We start from the raw sequence: 25,526 nt of genomic DNA on the forward strand, positions 1-25,526 counted from the left end.
ATTCTTATTTTATGTTTTTATGTTTATATTATTTAGATTTTCTTATTGGTATTCTTTTATCTTTAGATATATTTGTTTATTCATCTTTTCATCTTTTATATTATTATCACTTATATCTATTTTCAATTTATATTTATTCTCTTTTGATTTATATTAATATTGATTTTATCTTTTATTTTTTTATTTTATTATTATATCATTTATTATCATTTCTATATTTATTTATCATTTATTCTTATTATTCTTTTGTTTTATATTCTATATCATATATTCATATCATTTTCATTTATATTTTATCATTTATTATATGTTATAATAACATAACACATATGATTGATTATATAATAAACATCATGTTTAAATTATACATATAAATAATAAACATAAAAAAGAGTAAAATATTTTTCAATAATAAAATATTGTTAATCATTTTACACAATTAAATTAGACACTTTTATTTCTTATTTCTAATTTTTACATTAAAAATACACTTTTTATTTCTTCTTTTCATATTTTATTACATCTTTGTGATTTATTATTTTTATATTCTTCTTCTACTTTATTTTTATTCTTTTATATATTTATATTCTTTTTATATTATTTGTTTTTCGTTGTTTTTCTATTTCTTTCTTCTATTATTTATCACTTTTATATTCATTTATTCTTTTTATTTCTTTTTTATTAATTCTTGAGTATTGTATATTTCTTTAATATTTCATTTGTGTATTATCAAAATATATGTTTTATTGATTTTATGTTGAATAAATTATCGAATATAATCAATATTTTCAATGTTAATTATTCATTCTTTATTCTGAAATGTTGTGTATATTTATTATATTAAATTAATATGATGAATGAATATCAATATTATTGTTTATTTGATTTTAAAAAATAATAAATGAATATGAAATAATATAATGAAATAATGAAGACAATGAAATGATAATGAAATAAAATAATATAATATTGAACAAATCAAATAAAGAATATATTGAATATATCATTATTGTTACATTATTATTTATTATTTCAATTATTAAATATTAATAAATTATTATTCATGAATATTTAATTGATATTTTACAATTTCATTTTCATTTTATTTAATAAATGAAATATAAATAATAAATGAATGAATAATAATTTAATATATGAAATAATAAAAAGAAAAGAAAGATAAATAATAAAGAAATATGATGTATTTAATATATAATATAATTTATTATCAAATATAATAATATCAAATGATGAATTATTTTTATTTCAAAATATTTTGCATCAATAAAATATGTTGCTAAATATTTTGCATCATTAAATTTTGCATCATTAAATTTTGCGCTTTTTTTATTTGTTTCAATAAAATTTGCATCCTTTATTTTTTTCATTCTTTTCTTCTTTTAATATCTCTTTTGTTTTATTACACTTTATCTTCTTTCTTTTTATCTTCTCTCCTTTCTACTTTTATTCTTTCTTCATCTTCATCTACTTTTTACTTTCTTTTTATTCTTTTATATCATTCATTCTCTTCTTTTTCAATTATTTGCTTTTTTTCGTTGCCAAAAATAAGTTAAATGAATAAATAACATTAAAAAAAACTATGAAAATAAACACACAAAAAGGTTAAATACAATTCTTTAAAATTTAAAAAAAGTTACTTTCACATTATAAAATCTTAATGAGTTTATTATTTAAAAGGTATAACAATATGACTTAATAATATCCTATTTCAAAGATGATTTAAATATTACCTTTGAAACTATATTTGTATGTATTCAAGACATACTGACATAACTATTATAAATGTATATTTTAATTACAAATCAAGAAGATTATTTAATGAAAGTTATTAACTTAAAGCAAACAGATTTTATATCAAAAAATAAAACTTTTAATGAAATGTAAATATTTTAACAAGACACAGTCAATAAGAAACTTTTAAAACAATTCATGTACTAATCACTGTTCATTAAACAAACCCCTAATAAAATAAAAGAAGTTGTCTGATGACTTAGACAAACAAAAAATAAATGAACTTATTTTCTTTCCTTCTAATAAAAGTTATTCTTTCTTAATACTTATGTATTGAAAAAATATTCTTTTAACAAAAATTTATTTATCCTTAAAAATATAAATGAAAAAACAATAATCAATCGCATCGGTTATTAACTCAATTAGTTTAACGCACATATTACTTAGTGTTGTTCGTGATGTCCAAGATGAGCATGGGCAGCTTTAATAGCTTCAAGAGCACGTTGGATTTCATCTCTCTTGGCAAGTCCTCTTTTGTGTGTTCCAAGATGTTTTTTAGCATATTTAAGTGCTTTCTTATCAAGTCCTCTTCTAAGAAGATCCATCATGTGTCTTTCATATGCTGAAAATCCACATGCTTCTCTAATAACGTCATTAACAACATGCTTTCTTTTTGTGACACCATAATGTCTTTTAGCGGTTTTCATAGTATGAACTGGGTATCCTCTTTTAAGTCCAACGGCAATTCCTCTAGCCATTTTAACCGATTGTCGTGTTAAGATCAATTTTTAAGTTTCTAATAGGGTTCTTCTTTTTTACTATTTCTTTTAACTTTTTTACTATTTTTTATCCTTGTTTATTTTTGTTTTTTCATTCATTCAATTTTTTGATATTCTTTGTTTTTTTGGATATATAACGAAAATAAAAACAAAAACAAAATGAACTTGAAAATTTAAAAACAACAATAATGAAAGATAATGACAGGTGTGCTAAGTTCATGGCAAATGATCTTGGGAAAGTACTTAGTTATGATGAAATGATTTGTAATAGAATTCAAGAGAATGACAAGAAATTAAAAGACCTTGTTTATTCTAATTATTCTAAATTTATTCAAGTCACTGAAACAATCACGAAAATTAGACATAGTGCTGAGTCTTTTGATAATGACTTAACTTCTATATCAAAGTCTTTATCTGAACTAACTTCTCGTTATAAAAATATTCATGCAAACTTGTCTCCACTTAGAGAAGAACTTATTAGTTTACATGAAAAACAACAACAAATTGAACAACAACAAGAATTTTTAGACCTTCCTGATATTTTACGTCAAACTGCATCAGAATCTAAATGGATTGAATTTGCTAATGCTTATACATCTAAAATCGATGGACTAAAAAAGAATGCTCATATCAAAGCATTTGCATCAATTTTAGCAGAAGTTGAAGGTGCTGTAGCAAGAGCAGAAAAAGCATTAAACAATGCTATTTCTAAAGAATATGACACTCCTCAAAAACTTGGACAATGTTATGGAGCATTAGCTCGACTTCATACCAATGAAGCAGCAGTTATGGAAATTAATTGTATTGCTAAAATGCAAAAATATTGTGAAGTAGTTGTTGATAATTCTTTTACAAAAAAAGAAAGTAATGTTGCTAGCTTTTCATCTTTTATTTCAACTGCAGCAACTGCTTTTGTTAATGCAGTTCAATCATGTTGTGAAGCATATAATACGGCATTTAAAGAACCATTTAGTCTTGATAGTAAATCGTTTGATAATTTTGTTGGAATTTCTATCAGTAATTTTTATTCAAAAGCTAATGATATTGTTTCACAAGCATCATCATTAGACAAACCAGAATTAAAAGTGGTTGAGGCATTAAGAGGAATAAGTGATGCTACTGGTAAGATTAAAAATTTAAATCAATATGGAGATTATAATAAGTATATTGAAAATACTATTGAAAATGCTGCTCGATTTGGAATTAAAGAACTTTGTAAAAAGGTTGGATTAAAAGCAGGAAGTGTATTTGATACAATTAGTGTTGATATTGATCTTTGTGTTTCAAGAGGATTTGTTGGATTTAATGGATTGGCAGAGAAAAAACAAAATCAAATTGATGATATTCAAAAAGAATTAAAAGATAGAATTGATGCAATTAAACAAATTGGTGGTGTTTATGAAACAACGATTATAAATTCATTGAAAGAATATGGAAGTGATATTCTTACTATATTCCTTCAAAAAGCAGAGTCTGTTTGTGAAAATAAACCATTTGTATGTGTTGCTATTGCAGGATGGATACTTTCTGCAAAAATACCAGAAACTATTGCAATTGCATTAAGAATTGATTCATTAGCACAACAATATACTGACCAGTATAACCAATTCCCAGAAAAATTAATTAAAAAATTCACTGACCTTATTTCTGAACAAATGCATTCATCATTTATTGAACTATTTGCAATGAATCATCCTCCATTATCACCTTCATTATTAGTTCGTTCAGGGTCATTGAAAGTATCATCTCTAATGATAGGTGCATCTAATATATTAAAGGTGTATTTTCCTGATAATACTAATCCATTTGATGATAACACTCCTAAGAGAGACTCTAGTAAGACATTTTATTTTGATAGTGATGAATCTAAAGATGATCTTATTGAATTAGAAAGAACTTCAATCATTGAAGCAATTGTTGTCAAAACAATGAAACAACTAAGAAACCATATTCCATTGTATACTGCCCCACCTCCAGATGGATTGACTCTCAAAGAATTCCAACAATATCATGTTGATTTAATGGTTTTCTCTAACACAATTAATGAAATAGTTAAAATAAAAAGTTCAAAAATTGAAAATTATATAAAACAAATCAATTTACGTCTTGAAAGTTGTTGTTCTGAAGGTGCTATTACAGCAACAAATGAAGTTTCATTAATTAAAGAAGCAATGTTAAAAATAAATAATTGATTTCTTCATAATAAAAAATAAATGTTTATTTAAAATAAGTATTACAACTTATTTTAGTTAATAAATTCTTTATTCATTTTCTTTTTTATTTCTTTCTTTAAAATATTCTTTCCTTTTTCTTAATTAATTACTTTATTATTCTTATTATATGAATTAATTAAATTTATTCTTCTAATTATATTACATTTTCCTTTAATTATGATTAAAATAAATTGGGCAAATCTATGTTCAGTTACTTTTTATTTATTATATTGTACTAATTATTTAACTATTAAATAAACTATATTCTTATAAGACTTATCTAAATTAGATACCTCAGACTCTAATGAAAAAAGAAAGAATCTTTATTCAATACACAAAAGTATTAATTTAGAAATTTAGTATAAAAGACTTATTTACTATTCAATATTTATTAATTGATTTATAGTCAATAACATTAAACTACTACACCAAATATAAAAATACTTCCTTTAAATATTTTTTGATGTCTAATAACCTGATGTATTATTTAAATAAATTACATAATTGATAATGTTATATTTTGAACGAAATTACTCTTCTTATATTTATGTTTACTCCACTCTGTGATAGAATGAATTTATTTCAGTATTTTATAATTATTTCTTGAATACTGAATAATATAATAGTATCTTTCTATTTAATCTCATACTTGTAATCATATACAAGCAATTACAGTTTATACTTTTATTTGATCTAATTCAAAACAATAAAAAAATATAATTAACTACACATTAATATAATATAAAATTATTAATATTAACAAGAAACTTCATTATTTTAATAACAATGATTAAACATATTACCGTATGGGATTGTGGTTATTTGATATTCTTTCAAATATAATGTATCAATTTATTTTTAAAATAATAAAAGTAAAAGGATATAAAAATATGAAACAATATTAATTTTAGAAGAATTGACCAATCAAAAACGATATTATATTCTTAAATAAATAACATATTTTTGAAGTAGTTTTAACAGTAAATGTGTTTTTTTTACAATCAAATAAATAAAAATTACAAAAATAATAAAAAAAAGTTTTAAACTATTACACAATGAGAAAGCTAATCATTGATACTGATTGTGGTGTTGACGACGCTACTGCTATTTTACTTACTATAATGTCAAAAAAAGTTGATTTAGTAGCAATCACTTGTGTTGTTGGAAACACCACTCTTGACCGTTTGTTTAATAAGATTTAAATAGAAAAATTAGTACTTAATAATAGATGTAATAAATAACGTTGGAAGAGTGCTTGAATGTTGTGGAAGAACAGACATTCCATTTTATGCAGGAGCAAAAGACAATTTACTTCATGTAGAAGTAGAAAGATTTGTTGGTCATGGTCAAGATGGTTTTGGAAATGCTGAAGTCCCAAACACAAAATTAAAGCCATCTAGTAACCGTCATGCAGCACTCGAAATTATTGACTTAGCAAAGAAATATGGTAAAGAATTAGATATAGTTACAATTGGTCCATTAACAAATATTGCTCTTGCTGTGTCAATTGAACCAAACTTGTTTAATATGATTGGTCATTTCCAAATGATGATTGGTTCAGAAACTTGTAGAGGAAATAGTTTACCTCTAGGAGAATTCAATTGTGCTTATGACCCAGAGTCAGCTAAAATTGTATTTGAAAGTGTAAAAGATGCTGTGATTTCATCTTGGGACCTTACTTTAAAACACTTAGTTGATTGGAAAGTATTTGATAAAATTAAGTCAACTAATAAGTGTGGTGAACTTATTGGAAAAGTTTATGCTCTTAATGAAAAAAATTTAAGAGAAATTGGATTTGCTGGACACAAGGAATACACTGGATGGGTTATTCCTGATCCTCTATGTTTGATGTGCTATTTATTCCCTGAAATTATAACCCATACTGATGTTGTTGAAACATCTATTTGTGTTGATGGACTTGGCCGTGGAGCAACAATCTGTGATTGGTTTTCAAGTTATCACTTAGGTAATCCTCAAAAATGGATTCGTTCAGTTGACCAAACTAAATTAGAAGAATTATTGGTTCAAATAGTAGAACAATATCAAGAAACTAATTGAGTTTTTTCTTTAGACATTTTGAAGTATTATTAAAATAATAATAACACAATAATTCGATAACACTGCTCAATTTATTTGTTAAGAACGATTCCTTCATAAGTTTCTTTAAACCAGTTAATAGCATCTTCTTTAGTTAAAAGATGGTCTCTTCCAATCTTGTCTTGCATTCTTTTTCTTCGTGAAACTCTAAATCCTGGTCTAGCAAGAACAACAAAGAAATCCATACCATAAATTCCAACTTGTGGATCATATTTTAATCCAAGGTCAATATGTTCTTCAATACCAAATCCAAAATTACCAGTAGCTGAGAAGTTGTTAGCTTTAAGTTCAAATTCCTTAACTTTCAATCCCTTTTCAAGAATTTCTGCAGCTTTAGCTCCTCTAACTGTGACGTGGCATGCAATTTGATCGTTTCTTCTAATAGAGAAAGCACGAACGGTATATCTAGCTTCTGAAAGAACTGGTGTTTGTCCAGTTAAAGTTTCAAGAACTTTAGCAGCACGAGTAAGTCTATCTCCAGACTCACCAACTGAAATGTTAAGGACAAGTTTATCAATCTTAATCTTTCTCATAACATCAGATTTGCAGGCTGACATGATTAAGACTATTTTATTTTTGGATTCTTTTCATAGTTCCATTTACCCTTTTTTTATTAGAAAAATAGTTTTTATAAACTATTAATATAAATCTCAATCTTCTCAAATTGAAATGATAATATCTTGTTACTTCAACTCTACTTAAACTAATACTTTGGTTGGACAATATAAATGGATAGTATTGTAAAGAAAGTAGTTTTCTGCCTCATTAGAAATAAAAGATTTATGAGAGTGAAAGAAATTTCTAAATTAATGAAAGTAGACAATAGACGAGTTTATGATGTTGTTAATTTACTCTCCATTTTCCCTAATGAAGAAGAGAGTTTTGTTATTAGAATGAATAAAGATAACATTTTTTATTTTAAATGGCGTTATTGTTTTATTGATGATATTAATATTAAAGACAGACTTCAAGAATTAGTGAAAAGAAATTGCTTATTGTTTAATAGGGTGAATGCACTTAAAGCAAATATTAATAAAAAGATTCCATTCAAAAAATTTGCATTAGAAGTTTTTAAGTCAGATGAAGAAATGCCAGAAGATATTCAACTGTTATTAATTCAACTTAATTCTAGTTATTTTTATTTTTCAAGAATTATAAACTCCAATTTATACTGTTTTTGTTGAAGAGAAACTAATATAAAAAGAGTGTCAGTTTCAACTAATTTATGAAATAATAAAAGAAAAGGAAAAAACTATTTAAAACTATTGAAGAAAGAAAAAACAAAAAAAAAGAATAAAAATAGCCCAACCCTGTTTGAACTCGAAAAATGACCTACCAGTTGTTCTCAAGTCCATGAAGGTATGTTATGTTTTTTTATAATAGAAAGAATTAAGAAAAAATAAATTAACCATTAGATTAACGTAGCCAATCCAGCCACTGGAAGAATTAAGAAATTTGATTTTGAAGAAGAAAAGAATTACAGACCATTCCTTGATAAGAGAATCGGACAAGAAGTTGATGCTTCATCACTTGGAGACGAATTCAAAGGATACATCCTTAAAATCACTGGTGGATGTGATAAGGATGGTTTCCCAATGATGACAGGAGTAGCTACTAACAATCGTGTCAGACTTCTTCTTGATGGAAGAAATGGATGTTACAAACCACTTAGAAATGGAGAAAGAAGAAGAAAGACAGTTAGAGGAGCTATTGTTGCAGGAGACATTTCAGTATTGAACACTGTCGTAGTTAAGAAAGGAGAAGGAGAAATTGAAGGAGTTACTAATGATGCACTTCCAATGAGAGCTGGACCAAAGAGAGCATCTCATATCAGAAAACTCTTCAATCTTTCTCAAAAGGATGATGTTAAAAAATTCGTTATTAGAAGAGAAGTTGCTAAAAAACATCCAAAAGAAGGAAAATCAACAAAGAGATCTAAAGCACCAAAGATTCAAAGACTTGTTACTCCAAGAAGACTTCAACATAAGGCTCAAAAATTAGAAGCTAAGAAATTACATAAAATTGCTATGCTCAAGGAAGCTAAACGTTATGCTGCTATTCTTAATAGATACAAGGTTCTTAAAGCACATGGAATGAAAGTTGTCTCATTTGCTGATACTGATGCTGTTTTCAAACAAAACAAAGCTGGTTCAAAGAAAGCTGCTTCTAAGGGAAAGAAGGTTAATTCCAAGAAAACTGGAAAGAAATAAGAAGTTTATTGATGAGATTTGAGTAAATCTATATTTTCGTTTTAATATTCCTTTTTTGTTATTCTTGAAATAAAAATAGTTATAGATATTTTCAATAGTTTGATAAATTGTTTGTTTTTGTTATTCATATTCTTTCTGTAGTAATAAACATAGAATTAACTTTGTTAACTTGTAAAACCAACTTGTAGTTTTATAGATATATGTAATTTTCTTTATTTTACTTAAAGAGTATTAGTTCAATGGAGATGATAATTAATTAACTCTTGTAAAGAATAATTGGTATTGAGTTACAATAGCTAACGCTTGTTCTCTGAGTTGAATAGAAAGTTTGTTATGTATTAATGAATTGACATATTTGAATATAATACTCAATAGTTTTTGTTGATAATTTAGCATGAAAGTAACATAAAACACGAAAGACAATGAAATTTGAATCATGTTGATATCAGATGCATAGAAACATTCATAACTAATAAGTGTTGATGATTAAAAAAAAGTGGAATGAAGTAGATGTTCAAATTGAATATTAATTTTTGGAGTGTCTAAAACTAATTTTTATTTAGATTAATGACACAAATAAATTAAATAGAATAATAATTTAATAACCAACAAAGATTTTAGTATTAATTAATTGAAGTGTTTACTTGTATTAATGTTTACTTGAACAATTTATTTATTAAACAGAATATATCAAATAAAATGATAAGAAGTGTTTGATTGAAATTAATCACATAATATCAATATTTTGTTGTTACATTACTACTAATTATACTGAGTTATTTACAAGTAATGAGTTAATATTATAAACTGAATTAGAAGTATTTGAATTTAGTTTGGTTGAAACGAACAATTGTTTAGACAGAATGTTTATAAATAAATATTTAAAAGATTTTTATAACAATGAAGTTAATAGATTAATAGATTCATTACAGCAAACAGAATAAATGAAAAGTAATAGTAATTTTAAAAGAAAATTTAAGAAGAAGAGAAGGTAGATTAAATACATTAAATTGTCAATTTAGTTATAATATAAAAGAATAGAAAAATGTTAAAGAAACTAATCAAATGTATGATGTTTTTTTTTGTAGCAAAATAAATTTATCAATTAAAAGACAAAAAGAAAGTATTATTAATCTTCTGATATTAGTTCAAAAGTCTGATTTTGTTTTGCCCACCGTTGAAATAATCCTTCATTTAATTTTGTATATTCACTTATTTCTTTGTTATGAATAACTACAGGTGTTTCTTCTTCATTTCCAATAAGAATTAAAGTTTTTGTTCCATTTAATCCAATTTTCAATATGAGTAATCCTAATTCTAATTCTAACATTTGGCTTGCTTCATCAACAATTACATAGTCAAAATGTTGTTTTAGTTCATCAAAGTTCATTGTGACATAAGTTGAAGTAACACCAATGATTTGACAATAACTTAATTCAATATATTTTTCTTTTTGTTTTTGTGCTCTTAAAATTTCAAGTGGAATAAGCATTTTAATCTTGTTTTCATATTCGTCTATTTGAGCTTCACTTAATCCAGACTCTTTGTGTTTCTTTACCATTTGAATAAATTGTAATCCCATTTCACAACTTTGAACATTTTGAACAGGAATATTACATAAAATAGCAATCTTTTGTAATTCTTCTAAGATTCTCATTCTTTCTAATAATGCTTTTTCTACTCTTCCTTTCTTACTAAAGTCAATTTGTGTCATTTCTTTTAATTCTTTCTTTCCATGTCCTAGTCTCAATATGATACCATCTTTAACTCCTGATTCAATTATCCCTTTAATAATAGTATTGATTGTTTGATTTGAATGACTCACAATTAATACTTTCTTTTTAGTTTGTACTAATTTTTCTACAATTTTCATTGCAATATATGTTTTCCTAGTACCTTTCTTTCCTTTTATTAAATGAATTCCTTCATTTAAAACTGAACAAATAACTTCTTCATGTTTGTCTTGTTTTAATTTAATTTTATCTTCTTTCTTTATCAATTCTTTATGACAAATTCCTAATAATTCATTTTTTACTTCTTCATTAATTCCTTCAAACTTTTTTTGTTGAATAATTTGATGAACATTTTCAAGAACTCTTTTAAATGTTCCAACGTCTTTATTTCTCCAAATCATAACATGGAATGTATGTTTATTTTCTTGTTTGTCTTCTTGATACTTCTTTCTTTCCATTTGAATTTCTATTCGTCTAAATGTTCCTTGAAAACCTTTTGTTTTATTGTCTTTGTCTTTAATTTCTAAAATTTCTCCACCTCTAATTCTTTTGACTTGTCCATCATTATCTAATTCAACTAGAAAAATTATTTCCTTTTTAAATGGTGACCATTGAATTGTTTCATCACTTGCATCATTCAAATTAATTTCAAATGAACATTTAATTTCTTTATTATTACCAATAATAGTTTCTTCATCAACTTCAATTCCATGAAACTCAATTAATGGAAGAGTGTGTTTTCCATATTTCTTAATTCTAATTCCGTTTTTAGTTGTACTTAATCCAAGTTCATTTATTTCTGTCATAATATCATCACTTGCACTATCAAATGTTTCTTTTCTAAACAAAATACTATTTCTTAATAAATAATCAAATTCATCTAAATAGCTTGGTGTTAAGATAGGTAAACTTTCTTGTGGATATTCTTCTTTTTGAAACCATTCTTCATCTGGATAGAGACTTTCATCATTTGAAACTAAAATATTAACTTTCATTTCATTTATAAAATACTCTTCAAATATTTTTATCATTAATTCATTGTTCATATCTTCTTGTTCATCAATCAATTTTAATAGTACTAAAATGTCTTTTATAATATCTATATGTTTTTCTATTTCTTTTAATTTATTTCTAAATTCTTTCAATGGTAATTTTGAATATGATTTAAGTGAAGTATTAAATAACTTGACTTGTAGAAACCGTAGTCTTTTATAATAAATTTCTTGAAGATCATTACGTTCTATAGTTATAAATGATGGTGTAATTGGATATCTTTTGAAGTGATATGCATTTGATAATAATAATAAATTAATGTCATTTGGATGTGATTCAAGATAAATATTAATTCGTTCCAATAAATGTGTATTTCTTAATAATTCTTTTGTTTTATGATGAGTATCTCGTTGACATAATTCAATTGTAATAAGTGGTAAATTCTTTTGAATTTCATTCTGTACTTTTTCAGTGTCAGTTATTGTTGTGATGAAGTTCATTAAATTTTTAATTAATTGACTTGCCATCTTCAATGAGAGTATGTATTGAAAATAAAGATTTCAAACCATATTTTGTACAAATTTCTTATTGTCTTTATTCCTTTAAAAAAGTCATCTAGAAATATTAAATAAATGATATTCATACTGATTGTATTTGTTAGTTATACACTTGCATATCCACCTCCTGTATTAGTAAAAGATCCTATTCAAATTACTTCCAACTTAACAAAAGAATTTATTATCCAAAACCATATGAAATATAGTAATCACCCTAAATACCATCATATACCAATGATTGCTCATGTAACTCGTTATCATGAAAGAAATCCAATTACATTACCAATATTTGCACATTTATTTGATGGGATTGCATTTGATCATATTATGATTAAAACAATTAATAATATCATCAGTGTAGTAGATCAAAACCCATACAAAAACATTACTATCCAATCAAAGAAGATTGCGATTCTTAAAACAGAAATGGATTCTGTAGTATTTTCCATGGAATTATATCATAAAATTCAAGAACAAATAACAGGATATGATGGTATTTTATTTGACTCATCCATCCCAAAGGAACTTACAAAACAAATAATCAATTATCTTCCACAAACATTTTTAAAATACAAAGTCATTCCATTAGGAGAAGATGTTATTCCATATCAAAGTCTTTGTGATGCAGTATTTATTGATACCCAATATTTTGATCCATCATCTGTGGTATATCAACCATTACAACCAATGCCTTGGATAGAAGAGCAAATTTCAAAGCATTTTGGAGGAAATAAAAAAAATGGTGGGTTTATTGTTGATTTTGAAGGGAAAATGTATTGTAAACATAGTACAACTCATCTGCAAAACTTACCGTATTTAAGATTTATTAAAAAATTAAATGTTACTATCACGTATCATCCTGCATCCCATGAACATTCAATTGAAGCCCCATTTCTAAGTGATCGATATATGGATGATTATTGTTATTCTAATTATCCTACACCATACTCTCTTCAACAAAAATTAACTTTAGCTGATAAATACAATATGTCTGTCTTATTCCATGACTTTGGAGGAGCATTAGATTATTTCTTTGATGTTCTTTAATTATTTCAACCTAATTTGAATCATACAAATTAAAACATCCTTCATTTCTATCTAAGAATTTAGAATAATTCAATGTTCTTTAAAACAAACATCCTTTTCATTTTTAATAATCAACAACATGAATTTCATGCTAACATAATAAAGAAAAACTATCACAACAATAGTGAAGAATTAATAAAGGTATTATCAAAAAATAATATGTTTCAATCTCATAGAATGAGAAAATAAAAGAATTAGACTTTCGTTGAAGATAGTTATTGTAAAATAGTCTTATTAATAAATAACAATTTAAAACAATTTAATGAAATGAATAAATAAATTCAATGACTTAATTATAATAACCATTTAGCTATTGTCTTGTTATAGTATTTTTCACTAACCACTTTAGAAGAGATAAAATCATAAACCTCTCCACTAATTCATATAAAATGAGATTGGTTATACATTTCTTGTCAAAAACTTGGTTAAATTCATCAGTGTCATTTACTTCAACAAACAAACAGAATGTTCTTATTAACTTTTATTTCAAGAGAACAACTGAAATCAGTTTATAGAGACAAACAAGAGACGAAATTAAAGATGAAATAGAAAAGTTTAGATTTAAGTGAAGAGTGAAAGGTAAGATAACGTCATAATAAATAAGATCAGTAGAATACACTATTCTTTAAAGAGAGAAAGAAAAAAAAGGAAGAGAATAAGAAAGGATTAATGAATAAAAATACAATGAACTAAAATTCAGTAAAGAAACAGAAAATGAATAAAGAACAACAAGAACAACTTGACGTTTTAGAAAAGAAGATACAAATTGCAAAAGAAGAAAATGAGGAATTGAAAAGACTAATTGAATATGAAAAGAAGAAACAGAAGACATTTGAAGAGCGTATTAAAGAGAACAAGATCAAACACAGTAAAAACCCACCAAAAAAGGAAGAAATCAATCAAGAATAAAGAATGAAATAAGAAATGAAGAAATTAATTTTAAAAGGGGGGAAGTTTAGAAGAAAGTTTTAAGAAAAAGTTAATTTAAATTTTTCTAAAAATTAAAAACAGGATAAAGTTCTACAAAGTTCTTCGCGTAGAAAAAATAGCACAGGATGTTGTGGGTGCTTCTATCGGCATCGCCTAACAGAATAGATAATTCTTCCTAAATAATCAGAAGCCTCTGGAATAATGAGAAAAATAAGGAATAAAATATACTAAAATTTAACAAAAGCAATGAATGTGATACGACAAAATGAACAAAATGATAATACACCTACTACATTTATAGTTAAATTATTTGAACTTGTCAATGATGAAAAATCTAAAGACTTAGTTTGTCTGTTTTTTCTTTATTAATAAAAGACAACAAACAATAAGAAATAATTTAATTAATTCATCAGATTTGTTGGAGTAGAGAACAAAATAGACCTGGATTTGTTGTCTTAGAGTCAGTTCAATTAGCATCAACTGTTATTCCCAGGTTTTTTAAACATTCGAATTTTAGTAGTTTTGTACGACAATTAAATATTTACGGATTTCATAAAGTAGACCATCCTCTTGGACAATGTTTTCATCATCCATTTTTTAAAGAAGGACATCCTGAATTATTATGTAAAATTCGTCGTCAACAACCTAAACGTGCAGAAGCAGAAAATGCAGAAATGTATCGTAGTTTATTACAAAGATTAGAAGATTTACAAAAAGAGAGTGTATCAACAACAAATCAATTACAACAACTTAATAATATGTTATTTTCATTAAAATTAAGAATTGATGAGATGGAAGAACAAATGCAAGGAATGACAGAATGTCTTTATTTTATTAACCAAGATGAAAATAGGTATGGACAACAACAAAAAAGAAATCCACCTTCAACTGGTATAACATGGAATTAATAAACTTAAAAATCCTTTTTGAATTGTAATTCATTTTTCATTATTTTTTTATTGCTTCTTTTTTACTATTAAAAAACCTGAAAAACTAAATAATAAATTTCTTTATTAATCTACTGAAATATAACAGACTATGTATTTAATCTTTATCTTTTTTTTTTGAATTGTTTTTAATAATACAAACTATTGTTTCCTCTAATAAAACATTCTGGATATTCATTGTCTTTATTTCCATTAATATATTCTATTGCATTTTCAAGAACAATATTCATTAACCCATCAATTAATGTCATTTTCCCTTTGAATATTGTTCCATCATTTAATTTAATTGAACATTCATGAAATAATGCTTCTTTAAAAAATTGAATAGGAGGTGATGTAGTAGAATTACTCATTTAATAGATATTAAATTCTCAATTCTTTTTTAGTTTTTTTAATATTTTAATAAATAATTAAGTAAAAATTATTATCATATAATCTAATTATCATAACATCTTATTTGTTATTATTTTATATACCTTATATGATTATTTTCTGTTTGAGAACTCGGTTATTATTAATTCATATAAATTAATAACCGTAGAGTCTCATGTTATTTTTCTTTTCTTCTTTTTTATTTTGCAACATTCTTTTTTTTATTTTTATTATTATGGTTTTTTTTTTATTTTCTATTAAAAATATATGAACTAAAAAGATATTTCATTATGACTCTGGAACAAAATCTTATCCCACTAACTTGGGATGATGTTATTAATGATTGGAATATTGATGACAGTCATGTCTATTTCAATTTTGATGATAAATATGTTTGTTATTTATTGTTTTATTTAATCCATATTTATGATATTAGAATTATTTGACATACTTTCCTTTGTACGTTAAATTTGCCACTACATCAGTACAACACAGACACACCCTTTTTCAACTATTTGATTCATTAAAATATCTGTGTAAAACAGACAAAGAATTTAATCTTTTATTTTGGAAATATTTAATGAAAACAAAACCATTACCTTCAAGAGAAGTAGTTCCAATTACCCTTCCACAACCTGATAGTGAAAAATGTTTCTTTAATTTAGAATTAAAGTTTCAACAAAATAAAATTATGATTGAATTCCATTCAGAATTAGCTTTGTTTAGAGACAGAGAAATACCTAGTAATACAACTAATAGACATAACTCAATACAATCATTATTTAATGATAAAATTAGTGCATTAGTATTACCATTAGCAAGATATGATCATAATTCTATTCAACAACAAATTACTAGTGTTGCAAAATATGATGTATTATTTGGAAGTTATAACCAACAATTATTAGAAATTAATAAAAAACACCCAACCATGGAATATGGTGATTTCTTTATTACCATGCATAGTAATTTATTTTATCATATGATTCTTCATTGTAAATTTCAACAACCTTTTATTTTAGATAATCCATCAAAGAATCAAAGATTTTATTCTAACCTTATATTTTATTTACATCGTTGTAAAACTAATGAATTATATTTTTGTATGCATGAATTAGATACTTCTGAATTACCTAAACGGGTTATTTCAGTATTTTCTGCTGTACGTCAAGCAATTTTATATGATGGTTATACCTCCCTTAGAAAAATTGTATTTATTTGTCCTGACACAGACCTTAATCTATTACAATTAAAAACAAATTTTGATGAATCATTTCTTAATTAAATAACTCTTTTATTTTTTACATCTTACTTAATAGTTTTGATAATTGTTTCTTTTTCTTAATATCCTTCTCAGACTTTTTTGGTTTATTTTCTTCTCTTTTCTTTGTAATAATTTGACTTTGAATTTTGTTTGTTTTTCTTTGTTCTACAACTACATTTTCTAATATCACTTTTGCCGTTTTCTTTGTTTCTTCTGTTTCTTCTCCAATAAATTTTGGTAATTCTTTTAATTCTTTAATTTCTTCATCTGAATATTTCCAAATAAGATTCTGAAATCCTCTGTAAATCCCATTTAAATCACTTAGTCGTGTTTGTAAAATAGTGTCTAATCTAACAACAATCGTTTCAAACACTATTTTATTTATTATATCATGTCCTCTATCCATTGACATTTCTATTATTTTAACTACTTTTTTAATTTTCTCTCTTTCATTATTAATCGTTAATATTTCTCCTATAACCATATTAATAACTTTTATTAAGTCTTCTTTGGTATATGACATTTCAATCCATTCTATTAATTTATTGTGAATTTCTATTACTTCATTTTGTACTCTATTAATGTTTCTTAATAACCCAAAATGTTTATTCATCCTTAATCCATTTTTCATTCTATATAATAATGTATGTAATATTCCATTTTCTGTATCTAGTCCTTCTATTACTCTTTCATTCTTTGCTTTTTGTTTAATAAATTTAAATTCTGTTACTTCAAAACAATATTTCCCTTCTTTGTCTTGTTTACTAACTTCTTTAATAAATTTCTTAAATTTCTCTCGTTCTTCAGAGAACATAAATACTTTCTCTTTGGTCAATTCCATTGTTTACTTTTTATTAAGTTTTCTTTTTAACCTATTCCTTTTTCTCTCTCAAAATTTTTCTTAAACCCAAATCACTTCTATTCAATTTATTTGTTATTATTAATACCCACAGTAATTCTCAATACATCCAAAGATACATCTTAAATAACATACTGTACATCTACTTGGCTCATATTTTTCTTCTTCTTTCTCTTCTTTTTCTTGTCCTTCTTCTTGCTCTTTTAAAATCTCTTCACTCTCTCTTTCACTACTCATTGGAATCCTTTCTTCTTCTTCTTCTTCATCTTTTAAATATCCAATAAATTCTTCAACACTCAATTCTTTTTCTGCTCCTTTCATCTCTATACTTTGAACTGGTCTTCCATTAATCTTTTTCCCTACTATTTTATCCATTGCCTGACAAATAATGTCTTTTGATACTTTTTCTTCATTTTTCTTGTTAACCAATTTAAAAACAAGTCTTCCAAATATCTTTTTGTATTCTTCATCTATTATCTCTTTATTTTTTATTTCTTCTCCAATATTCTTGTAATATTCTTCTATTAATTTACCACTTCGAATAAAGTCTTCTCGTTCAAGTTCTCCTTGATTCTCAATATCCGCAATTTCAATGAAATAAATACTGTCTGCTTCATTAATTCCTCCTGCTTCAAGACATTCAACACACTCTTTATAGCCTAATTTATTTCTACCTTCTTCTTTGATTGAATCAAAGTGTTGAATACTTTTCTCTATTCCTTTTATTTCTTCTTGATTTCCTGTAGGTGTACAACACTTTATTAATGCCTCTTCTTCTTCATTTGCAAGTTCTTTAAATTTAAGTAAATCAATCCTTTCTTCGTTCTCTGCTTTTTGTCCTATTCTTTGTAGTATTTCTTTGAGACTTTTAGCATTTTCTGCTGCTCTTTTACATCTCTCAACAACTATATGTCCATCAATAGGTCCATCACTTCCTCCACTAATTGCTTTGAACATAAAAACATTTCTAATTTCTGTACGTTGTTTATCCGTTGTTACTGAACTTACTTCTTTATTAAATCTCCTGATTAAGTTAAGTGTCTCTACAAATGTTTGTTGATTAAATCTATCAGATGAAGAAGACAACCCAACTAATCCAGGAACTTCATCACAATATTTGTCTTCATCTTTTATAACTGAAATAACTCCGTTGAAACTAATAAAATCATTCCCTTCAGACACGTTTTTGAATATTTGTTTAGGATCCATTTCTGATTATAACAAAAGCCAATTTAATGAGATAATTGTCCTATCAAGGGTTTTTCTCTTTTACTTCTTCTCTTTTTTGTTATTCCATTATTTGTGTTTTTAAAATGGAAGAAAAGTTTTTGAAGTTTGTGTTTTAGTCATATTTCGTTCTAAAACTGGTGTTAAGTGATCTTCTTCTTGTTATTATTTAAGTTTGGTTTTCCTGTCATAAAAGTTTGTTACATACTATCCTACATATTAATACAAACTATAACAAAAAACAAAACATTTGTACTGTTCAAAAACAACCTTTATATTGTCTCTACTCTCAATAAACTTGTTAAAGATATTAACGAAGAAATGTTATGTTATTCTCTTATTGTAAGAATCATGTAAAATATGTTAACTAACACAGATAATATAATTATCTTACTCAGTACCATAAGTACTTAGAAGGAAATACAACCCATCATGCTTAGCTTATTGAACATTCATCCTTCCCGATAATTATATTAAAAAGTCTTAACCAAACACATATATTCTTTATGATGTTTTATCTTTATTGAAATAAATACCAAATTCTCAACAACCAGCAAAAATATTTTCTACCCTAGTTTGTTACATTTTATATTCTTCTCTATTTGTGTTATCATCCATCTTTATATCATGAGGTAGTATTTTAAAGTTTCTATAATTTTTATTTCTTTTTCCTATTTTTAAGTTTTTAAATTAACATACAAGTTATTTTCTTTTGCAACGTCTCAGAGGAATGTTTTGTTTAAAAATAAATACAATTAAAATTTTATTAGCGATGAATAAAAATTAATGTTCAATTTGTTGGGTAAAATACTCTCCTTTTTAAACAAATTCTATCGTAAACGATTAGTTTTTAAGAATAAGTATCAACAAAATAGATAGGATTTACCAAAGTATATAGAAATTAAATTATATTAACTTTGAGTTATTATTCAGACTATTATTTCAAGTTATGATGCAAGAATATGACACTAAAATCAGGAAGACGATCCATATAAGAGTTATTCATACATCTTTGGATTTATTATATATTTGACACTATAACAAAATACTTATCAATTAAAGCTCATACAGTTAAAGATATAATAACTTCATGACTGTAATAAAGTAGTTGTTTAGTAAAGTTTATGATAGTATTAATAATCTGACATTAAAAAAAGTTAATAATTGGCATACCATTAACATCAAGAAAAAAGTAAATTATAAGTAAGTTATTTTTTAAACATAAACATAACAAACTTCAAAATTAAAAATAGCTAAATTCTAAAAAATTGAAGGGTAATATTCTAAAGGAAAGAATATAATAAAACATAAATACAATAAGAATATACAATCATTCTATTTATCTAATGGACTATAACTTCATAAGTATTCATGACAAAGAGACTTTGGTGATAATATTGTAAATTCATAAAAAAATACTTCTTTATAACAACAATTATTTAATCTTCATGAAGGTTATAAATAATTAACAATGTACCAATTATTTTTTTAGAATGTAAATAATTTATTTGTCATAGGTACTTTGTTTTACTCAAAAACTAAAATTTGTAAGATTAACTCAGCTATTATTAAGTATGAAAATAGATACATGAGATTCTGTTAATTGAAAAATTTAACTATTCTATAAAAACACGATAATATAATCAAATTTATAGAAAAATATGTTTGTTTGTAAAGCACATATATCATTAATGCCTATACAAATCAAATGACATTAATAAATTATAACTAGTATCATTCTTCAAATTATATGCATATGATAATTAAAAAACAAATTAACAATTGTATCGCTTTATACAATAAAAGATGAAAATGTTTAAAAGAGTATTTTTTTTTCTTTTATTATTGAAATTATCTTCATAATAACAAATCGCATCTTTAATAAAACCATTTCTTTTAAACAAAAATAATAAATTTATTTATTCTTAAATTTTATATATAATTAAATCAATTGTGTGTTTTGTTTATATTTTCTTTCAATAGTTACATAAAAGTGAAATGCCAAATGTTGAATCAAAATTGCGATAAAATAAAAGTTTGTTGAAAAACATTTGTAACATTCAAAAATGTTATAATAATCACAAAATAAATAAAACAATATACTAAAGTATGTCCATGTATTTTAGAAGCTATGATGAAAATTATTAGCTCTTTAGATGTTCTCTCTTTTATCCATAAGAATATCTTTTAATCTGTAAAAATAAAATTATAAATAATGTCATAATTCAAAGAAAGATTAAATAATAGTTTAATACCTTTTATCTCTTCTCAATAATTCTTATATTAATAAATAATTAAAATGAATACATTATTGGCATTGAAGTGACCTGCTCTTAGATTGTTTCTTTTCATATTTAGGTGTTGTTCCAGATATGTCAGTATTTCTTTTATTTATAAGAATATACCTTTTATTGTCTCTGTCCTCTTCTTGAGGAAGCAATTCAGTTTCAATAACACTTATGAAATCTTCTTCTGGTTGTTTTACAAAACAAGCTTGTTCCTCAGTCGACTCGACTACTATTTGAGTGTTCTTTAGTTCTTTTTCATCTTTCCTTGTGACTATAGGTTTGTTGATAAGCTCTTCTTTCATCAACATTTCTGCTGCTTTCAGTCTATGCTCACGAATTCGAGAGGATCTTCTTTTTGTTCTTGGTAATTGGTTAAACTCTTCCGCTTCTATTTCAATTTTGCACTTGGTGCAATATATGTTATCTCGAAGATAGTCTCTCGTGGTGAGAAAATCTTTGCATCTAGCACACCGCTGTCCAAACGGAGAGATATCAGACATTTTATCGAAAAAGAAAGAACTTAGAATTGTTCTTTATAAAAAAAACACATTTTATTTTTCTTTTTTTTTTGTTATTTAAAAACCCTTTTTTTAAGAGAAAGATAGAAGAATTGAAAAGAAGGAATGAACACAACAACACAATATCCTTGTTATATTCTCTGCAAAGAGGGACTTACTTTTTTTGAAGACATTCCAAAGACGTCAGTATTTAACATTGAATTTGCAAAAGCAAAACTTGCAGGTTATGCTCCCAACAAAGTTATAATTATTGATGACAAAGGAATTATTATACTTAACCAAACAACAAAAGAAGTTATTAAAAGGATTGAAATGCTTCATATTGATAGGTTTAGTGTTTCTCCTAGTGGGAGATATATCACCGTATGGCAACTCATTCCATTGCAATACACTCAAGGGGTAAATGGATCAGGACCCGTTAAAGTAAAACAAGACCAAACAAATACATTAAGTGTATTTGACATTGAAAAAGAAACAAACGAACCAATTTTTTCATTATTACAAAAACAAATTCATGTCTGGCCAATTATTCAATTCAATATCACTGAAACTGTTGCAATTCATCTTGGTAGTACTGTAACATTCTATAATGTTTCAGGGTCTTCATTTGTTCGTGCAGAAAAACAATTTAATAATACATTAGTAAGAAATTTTGCATGGTCTACTAATCCAGAAACACCAGATACATTTGCTTTGTTTGTTCCAGAGAATTCTAAAAAAAATGTCCCTGCTACATTTAGAGTTGGTCATTTTCCTGACATTGTTCGTGTTATTTCATCTTCAACATTCTTTAAAGCAGGTTCTTCTGAATTAATATGGTCTCCTCGTGCTAATATTGTATTATGTAAGGCACAAACCAATATTGATTCTACAGGCCAAAGTTATTATGGTGAAAGCTTCCTTCATATAGTTAATGTAGTTGATTCATCTAAAAACATGAGTCTGCCACAACCAGATGGTCCAGTGTATGATGTGTCATTTAATAACGATGGAAGTTTGTTAGCTTCAGTTGCAGGATATATGCCTGCTACTGTAGAAATATTTAAAGTTACTCGACTTGGTAAATTAGAGTCAATTAAAAAATTTCCTAAACAAAGTAGAAACGAAGTTAAGTTTTCACCAAATAGTCAATTTCTTGCTGTTGCTGGATTTGGTAACTGTCCTGGTGAGGTAGATGTCTATGAAACTACAAAATGGAATTTAGTTGCTGAGTTTTCTGCTCATTGTACTACAGAGTGGTATTGGACGCATGACTCAAAGGCATTAGTTTTCTGTGGATGTTTCCCAAGAAGACATTTTGATAATTTTATTAAGGTTTGTCCTATTAACGCACCAGAATTACCTTCAGTTGATTTTGGTGATAAGTTATATCATCTTAATTTAAAACCTCAAAACCCCATTAAAGATGAAGTTCAATTTACTGTCATTCAAAAGAAAAAAGAAGAAGAAACAGCTGCATATGTACCACCCTCTCTTAGAGGAAAACCTTCATGTGTTGAAGATGACAATGATCCTATACCAGGTCAACATGTCAAGAAATTTACAAGAAAACCAAAAAAGAAAGCAACTAAGGAACAAAAGAAGTAATAAAATAAGAAAAGGTTTAATTTAATATCAATATTTAAAAAATAATTTTATGTTTAATTAAAATAAAGAAAAAAAAAATAATAAAGTTATTAATTAAAAAATAGTTTTTTTAATATATTTTAATGATGTATGATTTTCTTAAAGTGGAATTTTACTCATTTCACGAAGAGCATCAACAGCAGTTAAGACTGTTGGGTCTAAACTACTTTCAACGTCAGAAGCAAAAGTATTTAATCTTCTATTAGCAATTGCCATACACATTGCTCCAAATCTAACCCATTTTAATCCACTTGAGATTAAACTAAGAATAGAAATCTCCATTTCTAAATTTTCTGGTTGAACTCCATCAAAATCAAAGCAAAGTAATTTATCAATAGACTCTACAGTCTCTGGTAATTCTTCAAATAATAATCTACCTTGACAATTAAAGAACCCTGGAACAGTTGTTGTAATACCAAGTTTATGAAGAAGTTTATTTTTTTCTGAAGCACGAACAAGAGCATCAACCATACGTGGGTCTGGTTGAGAGGCATAAGCATGAATACCACCTTTATAACGGCAAGTATTTGCAGCACCTTTATTAAATAAATCATCAACAATATTTTCTAATTTAACAATTTGAGGAGATTGTGGTGGAATGTCATAAAAGAGACCAGTATTATCAAGACCAATAGAGTATTTAGTAATAATGGTAGTTCCTAATTTAGTTGAAGATTGTAAAGCACCAGAAGTTCCAATACGAATAATATTAACAGGTTCTTTAACTTCAATTGGTGTACGAGAATTAATATCAATTGCTTTTAAAGCAAGAACTTCATTTAAAACAATTTCTGCACTACCAGTTCCCATACCATGAGTAATTACAGACAATCTCATTCCATCTCCAATAGTATAACCAGTCATTACACACAATCCTCGATGGTCTTTACGGAAAATATCTTTTGATTTATCAAACACAAGTTCAGCAATTTTTGGAACACGTTCTGGGTCTCCAACCATAATAATATTATTTGCAACATCGTTTGCAGTCACTTGTAAATGGTAAATTACTCCATTCTTAGCAGGAAGGGTAGCTTCATTAATATTTGCGCACATACTTTTATAGAATTCAAAGTTATCCTAACGGCAATCTTTAAATACTATATAATGCAATGTAGAACTTTTAGAAGTATTAACTAATTGTTTTTGTTAATGCTTTATAATAAACAGAATGTCTCAGAGCTGTGCAGAACAATAAAAGTTTCTTCCACACTATTTCCTTTTCTTTCTGTTTTAGATAGAATTTTATAGAAGAATTAATTCTATTTTAATAACAATTCTCTTGCTATTTTTTGTTTTTGTTAGTTATGAGTAATAAAAACAAAAAAGTTTAACTCAACTTGTTTCTTAAAGAAGTAATATCAAAATAAAAAATGTTATTCAAAAAGTAATAATTTGTTATAACTTATTAATTTGTGTTTTTAATTTTTTCAAAAAAAAAACAGTTAGGGTAAAACTAATAATTTACTTGGATAGTCAATATGTCTAAAGTTATCGTTATTGATTGCCATGGACATGTTCTTGGTCGTGTAGCTTCAGTTGTTGCAAAGAATCTTCTTCTTGGAAAAAAATTTGTTCTTGTTAGATGTGAAGATCTCCAAGTATGTGGAACACTCAAAATGAGATTAGTTCAATGGGAACTTTATCAAAGAAAAAGAGTTAATACTAACCCAACTCGTGGTGCTTTCCATCATCGTTCACCAGCAGATATGGTTCGTAAAGCTATTAGAGGAATGCTTCCAAAGAATAATTATAGAGGAAAGCTTGCACTTAAGAATTTGAAATGTTTTGAAGGATGTCCAGCACCATATGACAAAATGAAGAAATCATCAATTCCAGCTGCAGCAGCAATTTATTCATTCAACCCAACAAGAAAGAGAACTCTTCTTGGAGAACTTGGAACTGCAGTAGGATGGAAAATATGCTGATGTTGTTGCTAAAAATGAAACCGAAAGAAAAGAAAAAGCTGCTAAATGGTATGCTGCTAAACAAATGAAACAAAAGGCTATTGCAGAAGCTAAAGAAAAGATTCTTGCAGATGAAAAGTATAAGGCTAAAGTAGCTATCCTTAAGAA

At 25.7% G+C, this 25,526-nt stretch overlaps 16 protein-coding genes across 16 annotated transcripts; 9 read left to right on the forward strand and 7 right to left on the reverse strand.

Moving 5' to 3' along the window:
- Positions 1–2,156: 2,156 nt before the first annotated feature.
- On the reverse strand, positions 2,157–2,510 carry EHI_199940 (60S ribosomal protein L36, putative; the record flags this gene model as incomplete). Its single annotated transcript, XM_649765.2, has 1 exon — positions 2,157–2,510. One exon carries the CDS (start codon positions 2,508–2,510, stop codon positions 2,196–2,198), a length of 315 nt encoding a protein of 104 aa, XP_654857.1. The 3' UTR covers positions 2,157–2,195.
- A 239-nt stretch (positions 2,511–2,749) lies between these two features.
- Positions 2,750–4,723, forward strand: EHI_199950 (uncharacterized protein; the record flags this gene model as incomplete). Its single annotated transcript, XM_649744.2, has 1 exon — positions 2,750–4,723. The coding sequence occupies one exon, from the start codon at positions 2,750–2,752 to the stop codon at positions 4,721–4,723; it is 1,974 nt and encodes a 657-aa protein (XP_654836.2).
- Positions 4,724–5,799: 1,076 nt separating this feature from the next.
- On the forward strand, positions 5,800–6,802 carry EHI_199960 (Inosine-uridine preferring nucleoside hydrolase, putative; the record flags this gene model as incomplete). Its single annotated transcript, XM_649745.1, has 2 exons — positions 5,800–5,926; positions 5,973–6,802. The coding sequence occupies 2 exons, from the start codon at positions 5,800–5,802 to the stop codon at positions 6,800–6,802; spliced, it is 957 nt and encodes a 318-aa protein (XP_654837.1).
- A 50-nt stretch (positions 6,803–6,852) lies between these two features.
- EHI_199970 (60S ribosomal protein L11, putative) lies at positions 6,853–7,398 on the reverse strand (the record flags this gene model as incomplete). Its single annotated transcript, XM_649768.2, has 1 exon — positions 6,853–7,398. The coding sequence occupies one exon, from the start codon at positions 7,396–7,398 to the stop codon at positions 6,874–6,876; it is 525 nt and encodes a 174-aa protein (XP_654860.1). The 3' UTR covers positions 6,853–6,873.
- A 225-nt stretch (positions 7,399–7,623) lies between these two features.
- On the forward strand, positions 7,624–8,025 carry EHI_199980 (uncharacterized protein; the record flags this gene model as incomplete). Its single annotated transcript, XM_649769.2, has 1 exon — positions 7,624–8,025. The coding sequence occupies one exon, from the start codon at positions 7,624–7,626 to the stop codon at positions 8,023–8,025; it is 402 nt and encodes a 133-aa protein (XP_654861.2).
- A 169-nt stretch (positions 8,026–8,194) lies between these two features.
- Positions 8,195–9,093, forward strand: EHI_199990 (40S ribosomal protein S6, putative; the record flags this gene model as incomplete). Its single annotated transcript, XM_001913923.1, has 2 exons — positions 8,195–8,209; positions 8,257–9,093. 2 exons carry the CDS (start codon positions 8,195–8,197, stop codon positions 9,049–9,051), a joined length of 810 nt encoding a protein of 269 aa, XP_001913958.1. The 3' UTR covers positions 9,052–9,093.
- A 1,087-nt stretch (positions 9,094–10,180) lies between these two features.
- Positions 10,181–12,304, reverse strand: EHI_200000 (uncharacterized protein; the record flags this gene model as incomplete). The annotated part of the gene is made up of 1 exon (XM_650314.2): positions 10,181–12,304. The coding sequence occupies one exon, from the start codon at positions 12,302–12,304 to the stop codon at positions 10,181–10,183; it is 2,124 nt and encodes a 707-aa protein (XP_655406.2).
- Positions 12,305–12,409: 105 nt separating this feature from the next.
- On the forward strand, positions 12,410–13,381 carry EHI_200010 (uncharacterized protein; the record flags this gene model as incomplete). Its single annotated transcript, XM_001913924.1, has 1 exon — positions 12,410–13,381. The coding sequence occupies one exon, from the start codon at positions 12,410–12,412 to the stop codon at positions 13,379–13,381; it is 972 nt and encodes a 323-aa protein (XP_001913959.1).
- Positions 13,382–14,596: 1,215 nt separating this feature from the next.
- Positions 14,597–15,258, forward strand: EHI_200020 (heat shock transcription factor, putative; the record flags this gene model as incomplete). The annotated part of the gene is made up of 2 exons (XM_650264.1): positions 14,597–14,695; positions 14,764–15,258. The coding sequence occupies 2 exons, from the start codon at positions 14,597–14,599 to the stop codon at positions 15,256–15,258; spliced, it is 594 nt and encodes a 197-aa protein (XP_655356.1).
- A 701-nt stretch (positions 15,259–15,959) lies between these two features.
- Positions 15,960–16,954, forward strand: EHI_200030 (uncharacterized protein; the record flags this gene model as incomplete). Its single annotated transcript, XM_644633.2, has 2 exons — positions 15,960–16,061; positions 16,106–16,954. The coding sequence occupies 2 exons, from the start codon at positions 15,960–15,962 to the stop codon at positions 16,952–16,954; spliced, it is 951 nt and encodes a 316-aa protein (XP_649725.2).
- A 16-nt stretch (positions 16,955–16,970) lies between these two features.
- Positions 16,971–17,774, reverse strand: EHI_200040 (uncharacterized protein; the record flags this gene model as incomplete). The annotated part of the gene is made up of 1 exon (XM_644632.1): positions 16,971–17,774. The coding sequence occupies one exon, from the start codon at positions 17,772–17,774 to the stop codon at positions 16,971–16,973; it is 804 nt and encodes a 267-aa protein (XP_649724.1).
- Positions 17,775–17,873: 99 nt separating this feature from the next.
- Positions 17,874–19,001, reverse strand: EHI_200050 (uncharacterized protein; the record flags this gene model as incomplete). Its single annotated transcript, XM_650309.1, has 1 exon — positions 17,874–19,001. One exon carries the CDS (start codon positions 18,999–19,001, stop codon positions 17,874–17,876), a length of 1,128 nt encoding a protein of 375 aa, XP_655401.1.
- A 2,326-nt stretch (positions 19,002–21,327) lies between these two features.
- On the reverse strand, positions 21,328–21,807 carry EHI_200060 (uncharacterized protein; the record flags this gene model as incomplete). The annotated part of the gene is made up of 1 exon (XM_650308.1): positions 21,328–21,807. The coding sequence occupies one exon, from the start codon at positions 21,805–21,807 to the stop codon at positions 21,328–21,330; it is 480 nt and encodes a 159-aa protein (XP_655400.1).
- Positions 21,808–21,930: 123 nt separating this feature from the next.
- EHI_200070 (uncharacterized protein) lies at positions 21,931–23,412 on the forward strand (the record flags this gene model as incomplete). The annotated part of the gene is made up of 1 exon (XM_650307.1): positions 21,931–23,412. One exon carries the CDS (start codon positions 21,931–21,933, stop codon positions 23,410–23,412), a length of 1,482 nt encoding a protein of 493 aa, XP_655399.1.
- A 138-nt stretch (positions 23,413–23,550) lies between these two features.
- Positions 23,551–24,507, reverse strand: EHI_200080 (purine nucleoside phosphorylase, putative; the record flags this gene model as incomplete). The annotated part of the gene is made up of 1 exon (XM_650306.1): positions 23,551–24,507. One exon carries the CDS (start codon positions 24,505–24,507, stop codon positions 23,551–23,553), a length of 957 nt encoding a protein of 318 aa, XP_655398.1.
- A 425-nt stretch (positions 24,508–24,932) lies between these two features.
- On the forward strand, positions 24,933–25,379 carry EHI_200090 (ribosomal protein L13A, putative; the record flags this gene model as incomplete). The annotated part of the gene is made up of 1 exon (XM_001913925.1): positions 24,933–25,379. One exon carries the CDS (start codon positions 24,933–24,935, stop codon positions 25,377–25,379), a length of 447 nt encoding a protein of 148 aa, XP_001913960.1.
- Positions 25,380–25,526: the final 147 nt, after the last annotated feature.

Source organism: Entamoeba histolytica, genomic scaffold (assembly GCF_000208925.1).
Source record: "Entamoeba histolytica HM-1:IMSS scf_1104750519297 genomic scaffold, whole genome shotgun sequence".
Taxonomy (NCBI): Eukaryota; Evosea; order Mastigamoebida; family Endamoebidae; genus Entamoeba; species Entamoeba histolytica.